This window comes from Sorex fumeus, unplaced genomic scaffold (genome assembly GCF_029834395.1).
Source record: "Sorex fumeus unplaced genomic scaffold, SorFum_2.1 ptg000072l, whole genome shotgun sequence".
NCBI lineage: Eukaryota > Metazoa > Chordata > Mammalia > Eulipotyphla > Soricidae > Sorex > Sorex fumeus.
The window spans coordinates 50,668,206-50,688,876 of record NW_026606129.1 but is presented as its reverse complement, the minus strand read 5'-3'; the positions used below and the strand labels follow the sequence as shown (position 1 = coordinate 50,688,876).

At 54.0% G+C, this 20,671-nt stretch overlaps 1 protein-coding gene across 1 annotated transcript; it reads left to right on the top strand.

The window, feature by feature from the left end:
• Positions 1–5,613: 5,613 nt before the first annotated feature.
• On the top strand, positions 5,614–19,831 carry MST1R (macrophage stimulating 1 receptor). The gene is made up of 20 exons (XM_056129693.1): positions 5,614–6,858; positions 10,211–10,399; positions 10,480–10,608; positions 10,767–10,937; positions 11,632–11,792; positions 12,124–12,289; positions 12,397–12,533; positions 12,889–13,050; positions 13,142–13,235; positions 13,332–13,541; positions 13,642–13,791; positions 13,871–14,033; positions 14,200–14,292; positions 14,375–14,569; positions 16,068–16,148; positions 16,258–16,439; positions 16,534–16,643; positions 16,842–17,007; positions 17,327–17,463; positions 19,576–19,831. Exons 1-20 carry the CDS (start codon positions 5,614–5,616, stop codon positions 19,829–19,831), a joined length of 4,197 nt encoding a protein of 1,398 aa, XP_055985668.1.
• The last annotated feature ends 840 nt before the right edge of the window (positions 19,832–20,671 follow it).

Genomic DNA, 20,671 nt, shown 5'->3' with positions numbered 1-20,671 from the left:
TTTTGAAGCTAAAAGGAATCCGCGTTGGAAAATGTTGCTGTGTGGGTGGGCAAAGGACATCCTGGAATGGTTCTTACTGTCCCAGGAAATGGCAGCTTCGCCCCTGCTCTTGGCTTCCCGCATCACATTAGAACAGGCACAGCAGCAGGCCACCTTGGTGGCAGGTTGCAGCTGCAGCTTTTCCTGAGCACAGCTCTGTGTCTCGTTTCTGCCTGTTTTCTGCTTCTGTTCCTCTCCTTGCTCCTGGCCAGGGCACCAAACCAATTTCTGGCAGTGCCAGCTCAATTGTTCCTGGATGCTGCTGGTATTCAAGCCAAACGTCAGCCACATGGCCCTCGTGACTGCCTGGTCCCTGTTGGGTTCTTGGCTCCTCTGCAATTCCACACCTATCCTGGATGGGGGTGGGAAGGGCAATCACAATGTGTACCTAGGAGAGCAGGCGCCTTGGCTTGTGAAGTTTATCTGTACAGGGATCTGGGAAGGGTTAAGGGTCAAGGATTAATGGGAAGGTGTCCATGGAGGAGGAACCAGCATGTGCCATGGAGAGTCCCTGGTAACCTGCTCAGACTTTTTCTACTTTTCTCCCCTCCTTTTCCTTTTTGTTGTTAAGTCACTCCTGGCTTTGCGCTCAGGGTTACTTCTGGAAGACTTGGGGGACCATATGGGGTGCTGGGGATTGAATGTGGGTGAGCTGCATGCAAGACAAGTACCTTACCTCTACACACTATCTCTCCAGCCCCTTTCTTTTCCTTTTTGTCTTTGTTGTGATGACAGTTCACCAGTTGTTCATACCTGGGTGTAGTACTTACATACTTTCTTAGTTTCGTTGCACAACTGGAGTCTCCCCTCTATATGTGGTGTACAGAAAAGCAAATGCTTACTGTGGTAGTGCCTCTGGGAGCATCCCAGCAAATGCACTGGGGCCCAGATTGAACTCAAGTCCTCATGCTTCTACCAACACAAGGGCCCCAAGACTAGGGCTGGAGCAATAGCACAGCAGGTAGGGCATTTTCCTTGTACGCGGCCGACCTGGGTTTGAATCCCAGCATCCCATATGGTCCCCTGAGCACCGCCAGGGGTGATTCCTGAGTGCAGAACCAGGAGTAACCTCTGTGCATCGCCAGGTGTGACCCAATAAATAAATAAATAAATAAATAAATAAAAAGTTAAAAAAAAAAGAGCCCCAAGACTGATTTACAGTGAAGTTGGGAGCAAGAGCACTAACTCAGTAGCAGAGTGCATGCTTAAGTGTTGGAGGCCCAGGGCTCAATGCCTGGCACCACACAAAAGTGAAAAACTAAAGGCGATGAAACTTGAATCTTCCAGTCCTAGGTTCTTAAATTCCAGGTATAAAATCTGGCAGGGGTTAAACATTGAATTACTATTATTATTATTATTATTATTATTATTATTATTTTGGAGTCATATCCAGTGGTGGTCAGGGCTTACAACTAGCATTGTGTTCAGGGATCACTCTTGGCAGTTCTAAGGATTGAAAATTATCAGGATTGGTCATGAGCAAAGCAAGTGCTTATCCCCTGTACTATATTTCTGTCCCTAAGCATTGTATATTTTATTTTTATTTTACTTAAAAATTTAATCACCATGAGCTATACTGGTACAAAGTTGTTCATGATTGAGTTTCTAGTCATACATATTCCAACACCCATCTCTTTACTAGTGTGCATTTCCCACCACTAATATCCCCCATTTCCCTCCTGTGCCCCCTCCCCACACACAGCCACACAGCCTGCCTCTCTCTCTCTCTCTCTCTCTCTCTCTCTCTCTCTCTCATTTTCCTTTTAGGCATTGTGCTTTGCAATATTGTTACTGAGAGGTTACATGCATATCTCTATACCTTCTAACATAGAATATTTTAAAGTTATTGAGTGACATGATCCTATTGTGGTTAGAGTGATCCTGCTGCTGCCACCGAGATGATCTCTGGGTTGAAGACAGAGGCTGGTGCTTGTTCTCTGGAACAGTGTTCAGAGGGAAGTGAAAAAGGTGAGGAGACCAGAGAGCTCGGGCTCAGGCCCCGAGTTCTGTCCTTGTACTGCATGACCTTCTGAAACACTGTCAGTTGAAGCCCTGGTGACTCTCAGCATCACTGGGGAGGACCCTCTTCTAATCAATTAACAAACAAAAACAGAGGGGATTGGGACCAACGAGAGCACAGTGGCTAGCTCTGCTTAAGGTCGCACAGCAAGTGTGTGGCTCCTACACTGGGTTTGGGTCAGACCTGAGTTCACCTGTGTACTTGTACGCTGCACTCAGCATTCCACTACTTGACCTCTTCCATTTGGCTTGCCTGACCCCCACCCCACTCTAACCCATCCCACCCCCGCTCCCGCCTGCAGAGCCAGCAGACAAGAAGGAAGGGGTGCTCCTGTAGGCTGCCTGCTAGGAACTCAGGCTGTGGGCAACTATCAGCTTGGTCACGGAGCCGCAGCAGCAAAGGAACCAATTGTTGCAACACCTACTCTCACAGAAGGTGGGTGATTAAGGAGGGCCTCAGAAGTCTCCACCCCCCCCCCCCCCCACACACACACACAGAAAGTTTCTGCAGAGGCAAGTGGGGGGCAGGGCATAAGCTTCCACACTGCCAGGCCAGGCAGAGTGTTTTGTTTCAGTTTTGCCCTATGTGACTATCTAAGGACATGTTGATTGGAACACGGGAAATTTGCCAGAATTTTCTAAGGAGATAGGTGTTTATGGATGGGTGTTTTTTGGGCAATTCCTTTTAGAGAAGGGAGTGCTGTTTACATTGCCTCAGGCCTGGCAGCTTCTGAACTCAGGCGGGGTGGAGCCACCTTCAAGCTGTTTCCTCTCTTTGTCACCAGGTACTCATCCCTCTCCTGGTTTGGGGAGCTGTGGGGAGGTTTGAACCACAAATAGGAGTTAAGGGGAGCCAGTTATCAAGAGAGAACAGTGCTGGGGTGGGTGTGGCACAGAATCTGTGGAACTAGCAAATGAACCTGGTACTGCTTGGATCAGGAGAGCTTCCTGGGGGAGGTGCCCATCTAAGTTCCAAGAAAGAGGTGGGAATAAACAGGTTGCCTCTTAAATGGAGAACAGTATGAACTAGGCTGGAGAGGTAGATCAGCATACAGGAGGTTTGGTGCCAGCACTTCCTGGTAGACCAAGCACTGAGCTGGGTGTCGCTCCTGAGCACCACCAGGTGGCTCCAAAACCAAACGAGAACGCTAAAAAGGAGCAGTGTGAACTGCATTGGAGAGGAGCTAGAGCTCTGTGGCCAGGCTGAATTCTGTTGGTCCCAGGGCTTCTTCCCAGCCCCAACCGCCTCACCACCCAGAGTCCTGGGATCCATTGTTCAAAGATGCCACAGATCAGGTTTCTGAAAAGTTTTCCCACTTGTGACCCTTTTTCATCTGAGAAATGTTTATACAATCCTAAGAGTATAGGTGTTGTAATAACCTACCTAACCTACCACATACTTACATTCTTAGGATACCACACCATGTGTAATAGAGAAATATATATATCTTGGAGAGCCCGGCAAGCTACTGAGAGTATCCCTGGCAAGTATGCCTGGCAAGCTAGCCATGGCATATTCGATATGCCCAAAGCAGTAATAACAACAGGTCTCATTTCCCTGACCCTGAAAGAGCCTCCAATACGTTGGGAAAGACGAGTAAGGATTGCCTGCTAAAATCTCAGGGCTGGGAATGAATGGAGACGTTACTGGTGCCCGCTTGAGTAAATCAAAGAATGATGACAGTGATAAAGTGACAGTGATAGTGATACAGAAGAATATAGGTATATAAGATATACAAATGAGACATTTACTGATATTAATTATAATAAACTTTATTTTAAAACAAAGTTTAAAGATTTTCATAGCTGGTGCTGGAGAGATAGTGTAAGGAGTAGGCTCACGCCTTGCCTGCAGCTGGTCCCAGTTCTATTCCCAGCACCATGGGGTCCCTTCAGCATCACCAGAAGCAGCTGTGTGGGCCCCAGAGCAAATCAGAGTCCAAGCAGTACTGCATCCTCAGGTCCTCATACTGAGCTGCTTTGGTTGGTTGAGAATGTTAGAGAGATTGTACAAAGGTTAAGGTGCTTGCCTTGCATGGTGTCAATCCTGTTAAATCCCTGGTAGCATGTATGGTCCCTAAGCACTGCCAGGAGTGACCCCAGGCAGAGACATAGTAGCCCCTAAGCACAGATGGGTGTGCCCCAAAAACAAAACGAAACAAAACAAAGGCTAGACCTTAGATTTCAGCCCAGGGCCACACTGTGAAGCTTCCCCTCCCTCAAGGGCCCACCTGTTTGGAAGGCTGTTAGGCTGAAGATGTCCCCTATCCCTATCGCCCCTCTCTGGTATTAAGTGGGACTAGTCATCAAGAAGCAGCCACTAAGATCCAGGTGTGAGATGGCAAAAGCAGATCAGAGCTAGAGATCTCTAGCCACCACGAACTCAGAATTAACATCCTCTTTTCACAGCCTGGAGACTGAGGCCTAGCAAAACTTACCTTGCAGGTTGGGGTGCCCTGACAGCCAAAGTCCAAGTTTCTCCGGGCTGTCAAAAGGAAACTGGAGCAGAGCCAGGAAGGAAGGCCTGTATTGTGAGCTTTGTATCTCCAACACACACACACACACACACACACACAGATCTCACATGCTGAGGCAGCAGTGTATAGACCAGACTAGGGTCCCTTCATATAAGGGTCCCTTCATATAAGATGCCTTTTGGGGAGGGGAGAGAGATCAAATGGCTGGAGCACAGCACATGTTTTTCATGTTGGAGACCAGGGTATAATCCCTAGCACCACAAACACCTCTCTGACTGTAGAACTCTCATACCCAGACCAGGGCAGGGTCAAGGGGAGGAGGGGGGAACACTCACCTCTGAGTGATCAGTGACTGTCAACCCAGTGCTGGGGAAAACCCCACCTGTTAAGCGCACCTCGCCGTGCTCCCTCCTGGGGTGCACACAATCATCTACCCTCGGTCCTCCCCACAGCCCTTGGTTCTATGCCCCACGTGGTGGGTTCCCGGGAGGGAACCAGTGTCCCTGGCTGTTGCTGTAAGCCAGGCTAAGGGAAGTGATGAACTGGGGTTCTCGAACCATCCTCACCTGGGCCTCCTCCAGTCTTGTGCGGGGTTGTCGGCGCAGGCCCACTCACCTTCTCCAGACCACTCCACACACATTCGCCCACGTATTACGGAGAAAGTGGTCCCCAAGGAAGGGTGTCAGAATCTGGCTTCCCACCCCGGTCTCCCTCACGGCCGTGCCCAATGCGAGACCCCGCCCGTCTATACCCCGCCCACGGCTCCTCGGACCCCGCCCACCCGCCCACAGCTCCGCCCGCGCCCCGGCCCTGAGGCCGCGCCCGGCGCCCTAAAGCTGACTGCTCCAGGCTCACACTAGGAGCGGCTGCCCGGGCTGCAGGTGAGACGGACACCCATTTCCTTCTGGGGTGTGTGGAGCCGCACGCTTAGACCCGAGGGCAGGGGACGGGGCGTGGGCATCTCAGGTCTCCCGTGGGCTCTCAGGACCACTGCTGGACACCGTCCCAGTCCAGACCTGAGACCGCTAGCAGCCAGGCTCCGGCTGCGGCAGCCCCGCGCGGCCCGGGCTGGACCGCGATGGAATTCCCCCCTCCGCCGTCGCGGCGCTCCCTGTTGATGCTGTTGCCGCTGCTCTGGGCGGTGCCGGTGGCTGGCAGCAACTGGCAGTGCCCGCGCACCCCCTACGCCGCTTCCCGCGATTTTGACGTGGAGTACGTGATGCCCCGCGCCTCGGCCGGTGGTCCCATACAGGCCATGACGACCTATGGCGGCGACGGGAACGGGGGCGCCGTGTTCGTGGCCACACGCAACCGCCTACATGTGTTTGGGCCTGACTTGCAGCCTGTCCAGAGCCTGGTCACTGGCCCTGCCGGGGACCCTGGCTGCCAGATGTGCGCTACCTGTGGCCCGGAGCTCCGTGGCCCGCCGGGAGACACTGATATGCAAGTGCTCGTGCTGGAACCGGCGCTGCCCGCACTTATCAGCTGCGGCACGAGCATGCATGGCCGATGTTTTCTGCATGAGCTAGAGGCCAATGGGACAGCCCTGCACCTGATGTCACCTGCCTGCCTCTTCTCAGCTCCCAACAACCGGCCCGAGGACTGCCCGGACTGCGTGGCCAGTCCACTGGGCACCCTCGTGACCGTGGTTGAGCAGGGCCATGCCTCCTACTTCTATGTGGCTTCCTCACTGGATGCAGTGGTGGCCTCCAGATTCAGTCCACGCTCAGTGTCCATCCGACGCCTCAAGGCTGATGCCTCAGGATTCGAACCCGTCTTTCCCGGGCTGTCGGTGCTGCCCACTTTCGTCACTTCCTACCGCATAGAATACGTGTACAGCTTTCACTCCGGAGATTTCGTCTATTTCCTGACCGTGCAGCCTGTCGTCAATTTGAATTCCTCACCTGTAGCTTGGCACACGCGCGTGGCACGGCTCAGCGCCGAGGCTACGGAAGCGGAGCTGGGCGAGTACCGTGAGCTCAATCTCCACTGTCAATTCGCCCCCAAACGCCGGCGCCGGGGGGTTGCTGCAGGCACTCAGAGCTACCCTGAGCTGCAGGCTGCCCATGTCGCTCCGGTGGGCGGCCGATTGGCAACGGAGCTAAACGTCGCAGAAGGTCAGGAAGTGCTATTTGGGGTTTTTAAGGCTAACAGAGGCAGCAGCCCAGGTGTGATCCCCAGCTCTGTGGTCTGTGCATTTCCCGTCGACCAGATAAACACCCTTATTGACGAGGGTGTGAAACGCTGCTGCGAGCCTCCAGTCCACCCCGAAGTTCCCCGAGGCCTCATCTTCTTCCAGCCGCCCAGTTTGTGCCCTAACCCGGTGAGCAGAAGGGAGCCTTCACCAGAGCAGTCTGGGGTGGAGGGGAGGCGTGTCCCCACTGCTTCCCTTTCACATTTGACAGAAGGGTTGGGAGAAGATTTTCCTTCCACCCAATTTCTTAGTGCAAGGTGGGGTGTCCAGTCAGGGAGTCCAAAACAAAGGCCACATGGGAGTCCCAGCAGTGGAGCCCCTATGGCTGTCCCACTTTGCAGTTGCACCCTTCATGGGTCATGGCTGCTGATAATTTAGGTCCTTTCCCTGGCTATGTGAGTACTGGATTGCACCAGGTCTCTCTTCCCTACGAGACGCACTGCGAAGAATGATGGGCATCCCCTCCACCCTTCAACCACCTGTATTTCTGGGCCACACATACAGCAGAGGTTCAGAGAGACACAGCATCTCACTGCTCACCAGTGGTTTGTTTCCCCCAGGGAATGCTTCTCTCTCTCTCTCTCTCTCTCTCTCTCTCTCTCTCTTGCTTTGAGAGGTTAAGGCGGGTTGTCGGAGAAAGCCCCTGTCCATCCATCCGCATTCCAGAGAATTCCTGGGGCATAGCAGTTTGGCCATTTGTCAGAGAGCCTACATAGCTTGGGCTTCATTGACCCGTTCATCTCTGATTCATTTCGGGAATATTGCAGGAGGACCTGGGACCAAGGGGGAAACATGGCTTGATTAATAGTAAATTTGAGAAGGTTTGTCCAGGATTGTGCAAGCAGCTTTAAACATCTGGGGATGAGTAAAACCTAGGAGGGGCTGGTTGGAAGTGGTTCAGCACACAGGAGTCCAAGATTTTCTTCCATCGTAGCCAGAGCCCCACCCCAGTGACCCCTCTTTATCCATGGCAGGAGGTCTTCTAGGTTGTGCTGAACTGGGGTTCCTTCCAGCAGACCCTACCCAGGTTCTCTTAGTCACTGTGTTAGGGAGCTGGGGTAGATACAAGAAAGAGGAGATTCCTTAAAATGCTTCCCTGAGGACAAAACAAAAGCTGACCCATTCAAAATGTCTCATTCTGGATTACAAGAGATTAAACTAAGGAAATGGGACAAGCACTTTCCCTTTTCAGGGAGTTGACCCACAGATACTGCTCTGTGTTTTGGACTGCCCAGTGGCCATGATCCTGCTGTGCCATTGCCCACCTTTCCAGTTCCTGTTAATGCCTCAGTGATGGAAGAATTTACAGCCAGTGGCGGGGGGGGAGGGGGGGGAGCGCCTGCCTGCCTCCCTCTGGTGGCCTGGGTAACCCAGTCTCTACCCTCCTCCCTTTTCCACCTGGGAGTCCAACCTATTTCCGACCTGATATTGGGTCAATGGGTCAGACATGACTTAGCAGAGCTAGAGTAGAGGAATGATCTCAAACCTTGCCCAGAGGCTAGCCAGGCCTCTGTGAAGTGTGGGAAGTAGTCTGGACGGTGTTTGTCCACCAACTAGGCTGCACCTTTTGCAGCAACATCCATGGTGTGCTACTGGGGGCTGGCCTCAGAGAGTGGCTCCAAGGGACTCCATGCTGCTCTCCTCAGGCTCGGGCAGGGTTCAAGTCTTAGGGGCTCACCTTCTCTTGTGGGTCATTGAACCCTTCCATATTTCAGATAAATCTGGAAATCCAGAGGTAAGCAGTTGGGGTGCGGCCCAAGCTAGGGTAGGGCCTCTTTCCCACTCCACAGCCCCACCTAACCCTGAGTCACTCTGCACACCTGGCTGACTTCCTGCTAGAGAGGACAGAGTCTCTGTCCCCACCCATGCCTGCTACAGACTAGAGGATGGCATTTCTGGGCTCGTCACTCCACATGCTCTTCCCCCAGGGCTCCTGATCACCACTGAGGGCTCAGAATTGAATTAAGCAAGCCTGGGGTGAGGCAGGACCTGGCAAGCTCATTCAACTATGAAGAATGCCCTTGGGGTTGGTGAGGGAGGTTCCCAAGTAGCTAGGGCTCCAAGGTCTCCTGTTTATGTCCTGTTTTGTAGTTTTCCAGAACTTCTGCTATGTCCAGACATCCTCCTATTAAGAGCAGGGTTCAGTGTTTCCTGTCAATGGGCCTTGTCTGGAACTCAGATCTTCAGGCCCTGGTTTATCCCTTTTGGACCCAGAGAGAAGTGCAGGTAGCAGCTGCCAGCAGAAAGGCCTTTAGATGTTACTACTCTTTGCTCTCCAATTTAACCTCAGAGTCCAAACCCATTTGCTGATGGGGAAAGTGAAACCCAAAGTGCAAGAGGGGTGTGTGTGTGTGTGTGTGTGTGTGTGTGTGTGTGCGCGCGCGCGCACGTGCGCGTGCACGCGCCACACTCAACAGTGCTGCAGGGTTACTCCTGGTAGGCTCAGGGGACCATATAAGATGTCAGGGATTGACTTGAGTTAGCCCTGTGCAAGGCAGGCACCCCACCCACTCTACTACAGCTCCAGCCCAAGAGAAGCTTTTTTTTTTTTAATGGAAGAAAAGCAGTTTTTTTCTTTGCTTTTTTTTTCTTTTTGGGTCACACTTGGCGATGCTCAGGGGGTTATTTCTGGTTCTGCACTCAGGAATTACTCCTGGCGGTGCTTGGGGGACCATATGGGATGCCGGGGATCGAAACCAGGTCCGCCGCGTGCAAGGCAAACACCCTACCCGCTGTGTTATGGCTCCAGCCCCTTTCTTTGCTTTCTTGGGTCAAACCCAGTGATTGCTCAGGGGTTCCTCCTGGCTCTGTACTCAGGAGTTACTCCTGGTGGTGCTCGGGTGACCATATGGGATGCCAGGGATTGAACCCGGGTCGGCTGTGAGCAAGGCAAACTCCCTACGCCCTGTACTATCACTCTGACCTGAAAAGCAGTCTTTTTAAGCAAAAAAAAAAGTTTTTTATTGAAAGAAACTTATTTAGATATGAAGGGAGAGATGGAAACATGCTCGACAGAAACCGGCAGACAGGATTTGCTGAAGAGCAAGGCACAACCAGCAGGGGGCAGGAGAGGACTCTGGCTAAACTCTGAGGCGTCCACATAGACTTCTCTCTTGAGTGTCTCTAAGGACTCAGATCAGTGACCACACCTCTCGGTGGAGCTTATTCATTTCCTTTGGTGAAAAGTGTGTGGCCAGATCACCCCCTCCAGAGGATGGTGTGGATAGGATGGGTTTGAGCCTGTAAGATTCTAATTTATTTTCAGAAGGAAAGCAGGGTAGGGCAAGAATAGGGGAGTGCCTTTCCCACCTGGGCCTCTTTCCTGGGCTTGCTACCTCTCAGAGGCCTCTGGAGTTTCCCAACTAACAGGCCTGGAGCCTTCTCCAGCCATGCTAGGAGTTCAGGCAGCTGTGATCATGCAGAGCCCCTGGGAGCTCAGTGTGTGAGGCTGAGCCCTGACTTCCTTCCTGACCCTCCCCAGCCTAGCTCAGCGGCCCACAGCTCCAACAGCAGCTGCTACCACTTTCCCCTCGGGGTCAGCACCGTCTTCTCACGTGTGGACCTGTTCAATGGACTCTTGGGACCTGTGCAGGTGACTGCGCTGTATGTGACACCTCTCGGTAATGTCACAGTGGCCCATATGGGCACAGCTGATGGACGCATCCTGCAGGTATGTCTTTCATCTTCAGAGCCCTTCATTCCTTGATCCCTGTCCCCCTCGTCATTTTTCTGACAGTTGATCTATTCCAGGTGGAACTGGCCAGGTCTCTCAGTTACTTGCTGTTTGTATCCAACTTCTCACTGGGCAACCATGGGCAGCCTTTGGAACGCCATGTCAGTCGCCTTGGAGACCACCTGCTCTTTGCCTCTGGGGACCAGGTGAAGTGGGCCAGGGTTTGGGGACCAAGGAAGTAGAAAGGGGGCTCCCCTCCAATCCAGGGAGGTATTGACATGGGTCTCCCTATGCTGATCTACAATGGGACCAGGAGTCTCAGGGGCCTAGATCCACCCCTGAGCCTCCTGTCCACTACTTTAAGGTCTTCAAGGTACCTATCCGGGGCCCTGGCTGCCGTCACTTCCTCACCTGTTTTCGTTGCCTGAGGGCACAGCGTTTCATGGGCTGTGGTTGGTGTGGGGGCATGTGTGGCCAGCAGAAGGAATGTCCGGACTCCTGGCAACAAGACCATTGCCCACCAGAGCTTACTGAGGTATGTCTAACCTGGCGGGGCCCAGGGAGGAAGGAAGGAGCTAGATAGACCTGGGATGGGATCAGCAGGTCTTTACCACCATCTTCCTCTGGCTCAGGATGTCCTCAGAAGTCCAAGGAGGGATTCTTTTTCTTTTCCTCTTTTCTTTTTTTTTTGGGGGGGGGGTTACACCCAGAAACGCTCAGGGATTACTCCTGGCTCTGCACTCAGGAATTACTCCTGGTGGTACTTGGGGGACCATATGGGATGCTGGAGATTGAACCTTGCTGGGCTGCATGCAAGGCAAATGCCCTAGCTGCTGTCACTCTGGCCCCGGGATTCTTTTCTATGAGAAGGCACATACCTGCTATGCTGGGGGTTATTCCTGACTCTGTGCTTGGGGATTGTTCCCAGTGGGATTCAGGGGACCCTATGGTGCTGGGCATCAAACCTGGGTCTCCAGCAATACCAAGCATGTTTGCCATGTTCTCTGCCTGTTGAGCCACCTCTTCAGCTCAAGGAGGCCATTCTTGGCAGAGGGTAGGGTACATGTAAAGGCTTGGAGGCAGAAGAGTGTTTGAACAGGCAAAATAAAACTGGAATAACTGAAGTGTGGGGTAAGTAAAGGGGTGCGGCAGCTAACTCTGGGAAGAACAAATGGGCTAAGTGCCTGGGCCAACAAGAGGACTCAGGTCTCTGCAACCTTTGCCCACAGTTCTACCCCCGCAGAGGACCCTTGAGAGGCAGTATGAGGCTGACCTTGTGTGGCTCCAACTTCTATCTACGTTCTTCCAATTTGCTGCCTAATGGTACCCATCAAGTCACCGTGGGCCAGAGTCCCTGCCGCCTACTGCCCAGGGGCAGCTCAAACCTCAGGTACAGCCTCTTCCTGCCTTCCCTGTCCCTGATGGTGGCAGTGAGCAGCCCCTTCTCTGGGAGACCCTGCCCTATGCTTGTCGGGGTGGGCTGAGCATCGGTGCTCAGGAGATATTTGTGTCTAGTGGACAGTTCTGTCCATTTCCAAGCCAGCATGTCCCATGTATCAGTGTTATCATGGAGCTGGCAAGGTTAAGCCCTGCCCCATCCCGCCAGCCCTGGAGGAAGGTATGGGTGGAAAGATGTAGCCTCAGGCTCAGAGAAGACCTGTGAATGCCACAGGCAGGCACCCAGCCTGGAAAGACCCTTGCTGACCTTGGGTTCCCCCTAGCCCAGTGCCCCAGAAGGACTTTGGAGAAGAGCTTGAGTGTGAACTGGAGCCCTTGGATGTGCAGGAAGCCGGAGCTGCCAACGTCAGCCTCACCATCACCAACATGACACTGAACAAATACTTTCGGATCGACGGCACCGCTGCACTGCCAGGCTTCTCTTTCCTAGTGAGTCACGTGATTGTCTGTGCCCTCCCAGTCAGCCAGTCTGGAGAGGGAGAGGCTGGCAGGGCGGCTCCCCCACTCCCAGCTTAACCCCCTTCATCCCCTCTTAGGAGCCAGTGCTGACGGCAATCTACCCCCTCTTTGGCCCACAAGCAGGGGGCACTCGCCTCACCCTTGAAGGCCACAGCCTGTCCGTGGGCACCAGCCGGGCTGTGTTGGTCAATGGAACTGAGTGCCTGCTGGAAAAGTAAGTACCAGGAACCTCCCAGAGGGGAGCCCACAGGGGAGTGTGTGGGACACCCCAGCAGGGCACTGTCACGTGTAAAAGCAGGGAGCAGGCCCAGGGAGGAGGGTCTGCTGCTCCCCACCCAGAGGCAATGTGCGGTCGAGCCCATCACAGCATCTGTAGCCTCAGGTGGGGAGCATACTTCTGGTCTGCCTTCTTAGAGATTTTACTGGGGAGTCCCCCACCAGACAGACCCATAGGATATGGGCGGGTGTGAGAATGAGTCACAGAAGAGCTAGGCGGGACTGGTGGAGCCCTCAGGAGATAGGCCTGACTGTACCCTGGAGGACCCCTGATTCCGATCCCTGTTCTTCAGAGTCAGCGAGGGGCAGCTGGTATGTACCATGCCCCCTGGGGCTGCCGTGGCCAGCGTTCCCATTCACCTGCAGGTGGGGGGTGCCACGGTGCCCAGCTCCTGGACCTTCCGCTACCGGGAAGACCCCATCATGCTGGGCATCAGCCCCAACTGTGGCTACACGTGAGTGCTACCACCCGCCTCTGTGCTCTCGGAGGGACCTGGAGCCAGCCCCAGAGAGCACACTGAAGCCACCCCTGACATCCATCCACAGGGGCTCACACGTGACTATCCGGGGCCAACACCTGACCTCGGCTTCACACCTCATGCTGTCATTCGATGATGGGCTGGGGGTCGTGGAGAGCAGGGTAAGAAGGAGTTGCGCAGAAGAGGGGCTGGCTGTCCCATCCTCAGGGTCCCAAGGGCAGACAACAGGCTAACCACTCTCCCACGGGCCCTGGCAGTGTGAGAGGCAGCTCCCTGAGCAGCAGCGGTGCCGCCTGCCTGAATATGTGGTCCGGAGCCCACGAGGGTGGGTGCCTGGGAACCTGAGTGCACAGCTGGATGGAGCTGCTGCCTTCACGCTGCCTGACTTTCGAGTCCTGCCCCAACCTCTCCCACCCACCATTGACCTTGCCTCACTGAAGCCTGAGGAGCACACGGTTAAGTTTGAGGTAGGTAGGTCTGGGAGGAGGTGGGAAGAGAGGTGGCTGGGGTTCAAAGCTGCCTGGAGGATATGGGCATCCCGGCCAGTCCTCATGACAATCTCTGCAGTATATCGGACTGGGCGCTGTGGCCGACTGTATGGATGTAAATGTGACTGTGGATGGCAAGAGCTGCCAATATGAGTTCCGCGGGGATGTGGTCATCTGCCCACTACCCTCCTCCTCCCTGCAACGTGGCCGCTCTGGGGCCCTACTGGAGGTAAGCAGCTCGGCTGGCCTTCCACAGGAGGCATGGGTCAAGGCTCAGAGGCTGGGCCTGAGCTGCCACCCATCCCCAGGTCTGCGTGGATGACCAGTGTCATATCCTGGGCAGGGTGGTGCGGCCAGACCCAGTGGGGGTTCCACAAAGGATGCTCATCTTGGCCTTGTTGGCCTTGCTCCTGCTTATAGCCATACTGGTCACCGTGCTGGTGGTCATGTACCGGCGGAGGAAGAAGCTAGGTGAGCCCTTCAGTCTCATCCTAACTCACCCCCTACCCCAACAATGGCCTCTCCCCATTTCTGTGGCCTCTTTGCCCAGGCTTGCGGGTCTGTTCACACCTCCCGTGTAGGAGCTGGCCTCTAGCAACCTGGAGAAACTGGCCACTAGGGGGTCATCTTTCCACAGTTCTATCTTCCAATCCGAGTGACCTGGACCGGAGCACTGGAGCCGTGTCTCTGCCACTGCTCAGCTCAGGCTTTGACTCCCAAACCGGCCTTGGTGAGAGAGAGAAGGTGCTCGAAGATGAGGCTGGGCAGACCCTCTGCTCTACAAGCCCCTCACTTCCTCTTTTCCACCACAGCTTCTGACAGTCTGGATACCAGCTCTCGGGTCCATAGAGTGTTCTCAGACTCTGGAGATGGGGCTCCTGTCCCGCTGGTGCAGACCATGTCCATCCAGCCCGGGAATCTGGATCCAGCGCTCCTGGCTGAGGTCAAGGACATGCTAATTCCCCAAGAGCGGGTCATCACCCACAGTGACCGCGTCATTGGCAAAGGTGTGCGGGCCAGAACAGGACAGGGATGAAGTTGGGACATGACGTGGGCTCAGGGGATACTTGAGTAGGTCTCTGCTCTTGGTCTTCTCCCCAAAGTTAGGAATGTCTCTGAGCCCCTCTAAGCCTCCATCTGCTCATATGTGATTAGTTAATTCCATCTTTTTTGGGTTCGTGTGCAGACTTAAGGTCATGGGGCAGGGGCTGGACTGATAGTATAGTGGGCATGGTACTTGCCTCACATGGAGCTGACCTGGGTTTGATCCCTCCTCCCCACCCCCCATAGTCCCCTGAACTCTGCCAGGAGTGATACCTGAATAGAGAGCCAGGAGTAAGCTGTGAGCACAGCCAGGTATGACCCCCAAACCAAAATAAAATAAAAGGTCATGGGGGATTTTCAGCTCTGCCATATATGGCCTTTATTTGGGGGGGGGGACTCACAAGCAATGCTCATAGGGCCTTAGGGCCACTCCTGGTGATAATCAGCTAACTGGGATGAATGTTCAATGTTCTGACCCAATGATGCTGAGAATCTCAAGGGCTGCACACAGCAATGCTTGGGGCCATTTGGTCTAGTGACCCTAGGACCTCGTACGTACATTCTGGCCCTTTGAACTTTCTCTCTGGCCCTGTTTCCGTGGTGCAGGATTGAACCCAGGTCTCACACATGGCAGGCATGACACCTCCTCAACCCTAATGTTAGTTTCTTGCTATTTTGGTTTTTAGCACACTCCCCATGGTGCTCAGGGGATCATGTGGTGCAGGGGTCTCAAACCTGGGGTTCCACATGCAAAGCACAGCCTGGTGAGCCACCTCCCAGCCCTATTGCCACTTTTTAAATGTTCTATTGGCCAGTTGATACTTTTTATTACTTTTCAGTGAAGCAAGGAAGATTTTGCTTTTGTTTTTGAGCCACACCTGGTGATGTTCAGTGTCAATTCCTGGCTCTGCACTCAGTGATCAGCCTTGGTAGGCTCAGGGGACGGTATTGAGTGCCAGAGATCGAACCTGGGTCAGACCAGCACAAGGCAAATGTCCTTCCTGCTCTACAATAGCTCTGGCTCCAATAGTTTTTTTTTTTTCAATTGGACAAAATTTACTTAGGAAAATGTGAGGGGAAGGAAAGAGAGGAGAGAACCAGGTACTTCTCCAGAATGGGGGGAAAAAAAGCAGAAAGAGAGAGATGTAGGGGCTGGAGTGATGGTACAGCAGGTGGGGCATTTGCCCTGCACGCGGCCGACCCAGGTTCGATTCCCAGCATCCCGTATAGTCCCCTGAGCACTGCCAGGAGTAATTCCTGAGTGCAGAGCCAAGAGGTACTCCTGTGCATCACTTGGTGTGACCCTAAAAGCGGGGGAAAAAAGAGAGAGAGAGAGATCTGTGTTCAAAGGAGAACACAGGCTTGAGTGAGCTGGCTGGTTGATACTTGAGGTTTGGTTGCCAATGACTGTGTGGTAAGCACTGACTTCTGGGGTTCATCTCTCCATATCCCTCTCACCAGGTCACTTTGGGGTTGTCTACCATGGAGACTACACAGATGAGGCCCAGAATCAAGTGCACTGTGCCATCAAGTCTCTGAGCCGTGAGTCAGGCAGAGGCTGGGAGAGGTCTCATCCCTGTGTGTATCCCCCATCCCGGTGACCCTGAGCAATCCCGAGGTTGTTCCTCCCGTGACTCAGATCTTTCTGCAGGCATCACAGAGGTGCAGGAGGTAGAGGCCTTCCTGCGAGAGGGGCTGCTCATGCGGGGGCTGCACCACCCAAACGTCCTGGCGCTCATCGGCATCGTGCTGCCCACAGAGGGGCTGCCCCTAGTACTGCTGCCCTACATGCACCACGGAGACCTGCTCCACTTCATCCGCTCACCCCAGCGGGTCAGTACTCCGCTGCTCCTGGGCCAGGGGCTGGGTCAGCTGCCAAAGAGAAAACTGCCCTGCCCCTGGCTGACCAGCCCACCTGTATCCCCAGAACCCCACGGTGAAGGACCTTGTCAGCTTTGGCCTGCAGGTTGCCCGTGGCATGGAGTACCTGGCAGAGCAGAAGTTTGTGCACAGAGACTTGGCGGCTCGAAACTGCATGTGAGTTGGGGTGAATCAAGCAGGGAAGGCACCAGGGTGTTGTTCTGCTTCAAAGGGCCACTGAAAAGGGCATTTGCTGTGAAGCTCTGGGCCTGTCCTCAGTTTTCCCGGCCCCCTGTTGCTCTGAAATCCATGAGACCTGGGACATGTGGCGTCAGGGTGTGCAGAGGCCCAATCTGAGAGTCACCCCTGTCCCAGGCTGGATGACTCATTCACGGTCAAGGTGGCTGACTTTGGTCTGGCCCGCTACATCCTGGACAAGGAGTACTACAGCGTCCAACAGCAGCGCCACGCTCGCCTGCCTATCAAATGGATGGCCCTGGAGAGTCTGCAGACCTACAAATTCACCACCAAGTCTGACGTGGTGCGTACCCCAGAGCTGGGAGAACACTGGACCTACCCCCGCCCCTCCCATCTCTGAGCTGTGAACGGTGCCCAGGGGATTCCTAAGGCAGGCAGCCCCCAAGCCCATGGGCCCATGTCTTAGGTAGGAGGAACTGTTTGGCTTCTCACAATCAGGCCCTGCCCAGTCCCAGCTGAGCCCAGACTCAGGTGGTGGGAGGAGACAAGGACTGAGGAATGGGGTCTGTACCCCTGAAGGCTTCAAGGAATGAAGACTCGGGGTGCCCAGCTGCTCCAGATTTGGGATGAGAGTTGAGTCCACTTCTCCCTTCTTCCCACAGTGGTCATTTGGTGTGCTGCTATGGGAGTTGCTTACACGGGGAGCCCCACCTTATCCCCATGTTGATCCTTTTGACCTCACTCACTTCCTGGTGCAGGGCCGGCGCCTGCCCCAGCCCGAGTACTGCCCTGATTCTCTGTGAGTATGTGCAGACCTCAATGGGGAGGAAGGGGAGGGCCTCTGCTCTCAAACCGCTTCTCGGGATGACCTGGAAAGAGACCCTCTCTGGGCCTATTTCCTTATCTGTGGACTGGCTCTGCCCCCATTCAGGGCTGAGTGCTGGGAGGATATCACAGTTGCCATGGTAACAGCATTCCCAACTCAGAGTCTGGGTTGAGGCCAGTGATTTGATTTCCCAGCACTCCTCTGCCCACCCCCGCCAAGGGGGGCTGTTTTCCATCTTTTCCACTCACTTAACCCCAAGGAAAGGTTCTATTAGCTCCCACACTAGCCCCCTCCACATCTCGAGATCAGATATTTTCCCCACTGGATGCGGATCCAGGCTCCCCGTTTCCGGAAGCCTGGCAGCAGCTGTGCTAGCATCAGTGCCTGTGGGGTGGCTTTGGTCCCGAGGTTCGGTTTCATATTCAGCTCACATGTCTCGGCCGTGCCAGGCTCTTTGTGGTCAGAACACGAAGAGCCAGGTCCCAGGTAAAGGTGGCGGATGATTCCTTCAGCTCCCACTGTGCTCCAGAAGCGATGAGTAACCCTTTCTCCCCACTTCTCCCCCCCACCCCCCGCCTTGGGTTTGATCTTTATTAGTCACTTCACTAAAGCATCTGGTCTGAAGTAGGAACATTCACTCATAGCCGATCTGCCTCCTGGGCAGGCTCCCTGAGACAGACTGAGCTGGAGATGACGTGCAGTGGGGTAGTGGTAGGCTGGGGGCTTGGGGAACAGGACCGGGCAGGGGGAGAGGTTGGGCTGGAATACGGATGCATCTGAGGCTGCAGCCCACCCCACGGGAACTCTGGGACTGCAAGGGCCCTTCGACCCAGACATGACTCATATACTGGTCACAGCTGACCCTGAGGAGGAAAGAAGTTATCATTTTGAGGGCGGGGGTGGGCAATTCTCTTCCAAGCAGTGCGTGGCGTGCAGTGCCAGGGATTGAACTGAGGGCTTTCATGCGCCAGGTAAATGCTACAGTCTTTTGTGCCTTCTCTTCAGGGAGGAGATACTTTTCTCTCTTAGATCTCAGTCACAAGTCACCAGCATCCCCTGAGAGAATAAAGGGGCAATCCAGGTGATGTCATATTATCCATGTTACTAGGCAAGTCCCAATTCCCCTCTGAGCCTCAGTTTCCCCATCTTTAAAGTTGGGGTAATAGCATGCCACTCTCAGTGAGCCTAAGAATTAAGAAATTACTGTGTGGGTGACACTGGGAGGGTTATTTAAATCAGGGATGATCATCCCCAAGAATGGGGTAGGATTAGGACTGACCAGATAAATCCAGAGAAACTGACTGGGAACTAACTAGGAACCCTGGGGCTACTGGTGCTCCCACGTGTCCTTGTCTTAGGCCCTTTTCTTCTCCTTTTTTGTTTGGGGGTCAAACTCAGGACTCATAGGTGCTTTTTATGACTGAACTACATCCCCTATCCCAGTATTTTAACCCCCATTTCCCTAGACCTGGGTTTCTTTCCTGGCTGACATCTGATAACCCTGGAGGCCTGGGAGCTGGGCACTAAGTGAAGCACTTCATGGGCACCTTCATACCTTCTGCCCCATGGGTCTGCAATTAGAGGATCCAGAGGCACAGGGAGGTTAAGAAACTTATCTAAGATGACACAGCCGTGATCACAGGACACAGGAATCCCAACCCTTTTTTTTTTTTTTTTTTTTGGCTCTTGGGCCATGCCCTGTGGTGTTCAAGGCTCACTCCTTGTTCTGTGCTCATTGTGCTCAAGGATCACTCCTGGCGGGGCTTGGGAAATTATTTGGGATGCTTCGACTCAAATCCAGGTTGACCACACATAAGGCAAGCAGTCTACCCCCTGTACTACCACTGTTGCCTGCCCTAGCTCTTAACACCAGAGGCCTTTCAAACTTTGCCAGGTCCTCTGCCAGGGTGGACAGGCAGGACTGGGACAGCATCGCAATGACAGAAAAGCAGCCCTGGTGGGTGATGCAGGTCCCTGAACTGGCCATCTGTCCATTCCCCATGTGGCTTGCCAAGTGGTTCACGGAGCTGGGCAGCTGTTTCTCTCTAGGTGTGTGTGGGTAGTGACATTGTCCCCTCTTCGCAGGTACACAGTGATGCAGCGCTGCTGGGTGGCAGACCCTGCAGCACGCCCCACGTTTGGAGTGCTAGCAAGGGAAGTTGAGAGGGTGGTGAGTGTGCTGCGTGGGGACCACTACGTGCAGCTGCCCGCCACCTATGTGAATCTGGGCCCTGGGGCCTCGGCTGAGGAAGACGTGGCGACAGAACAATCACCATCCCCACCTGTGTGCAGGCTCACAGAGCAAGCCCGGCCTCTTTCAGAACCACCTCAGCCTTTGTGACTTCTGCCCTAGCCAGGCCACACAGGGTCAGATATGGACCCCAAACTACCTCTGGGGTGTGTATAGGGGGAATCAAGATGGCCTCTACCCATCCCTGTGCCTTAGCCTGCTGGGGCAATTAGAGAGGAACAGAGTACATTCCCCACCTCCTCCATGTTCCACGGAAGAATCTGGTGAGGGCTATCTTTGATGCATGAGAACTTATGGAACATCTGCTGTCTGCCTGTCCTGCGGGCCACAGGACTCAACAAACTCCTTGTCTAGTACATGAGCAAATGACCACCTAAGTACAAGTTGTGATAAATGCTAAAGGCAGGCTGTCCTGAGGGGATGGACGAGAGCTTTAAGCAGAGAGAGGTGAGGGGAGATTCTCCAGAAAGTAGTTTGTTTATGGCTAATACCCAGTAGTAGCCAGGGGCTACTCTTGGAACAGAGTTCAGAGGTCACTCTCAGGAATGCCCAGGGGAACATGAAGTGCTGGGGATTGAACTTGAGGCCCTTGCACGAGAAGTGTGCTCTAGCCCTCTGAGCTACCTCCTTAGCCCTAAGATTAGATTTTATTTTTTTAGTTGACTTACAATTTTGTGGGACTGGAACGATAGCACAGCGGTAGGGGTGTTTGCCTTGCACACGGCTGACCTGGGTTCGATTCCTCTATTCCTCTTGGAGAGCCTGGCAAGCTACTTAGAGTATCCCGCCCGCACAGCAGAACCTGGCAAGCTCCCTGTGATGTATTCGATATGCCAAAAACAGTAACAAGATTCACAATGGAGACATTACTGGTGCCTGCTCGAGCAAATCAATGAACAGTGGGACAACAGTGCTACAGTGCTACGATTT

What these genes read in the sequence shown, in the direction of transcription:
- MST1R (XM_056129693.1), top strand. Translation starts at nt 5,614, where the DNA reads ATGGAATTCCCCCCTCCGCCGTCGCGGCGCTCCCTGTTGATGCTGTTG. An exon ending in AGCCCCAACTGTGGCTACAC is followed by an intron (nt 13,051 to 13,141) that starts GTGAGTGCTACC and finishes ATCCATCCACAG; the next exon opens with GGGCTCACACGTGACTATCC. An exon ending in TCACCACCAAGTCTGACGTG is followed by an intron (nt 17,008 to 17,326) that starts GTGCGTACCCCA and finishes TTCTTCCCACAG; the next exon opens with TGGTCATTTGGTGTGCTGCT.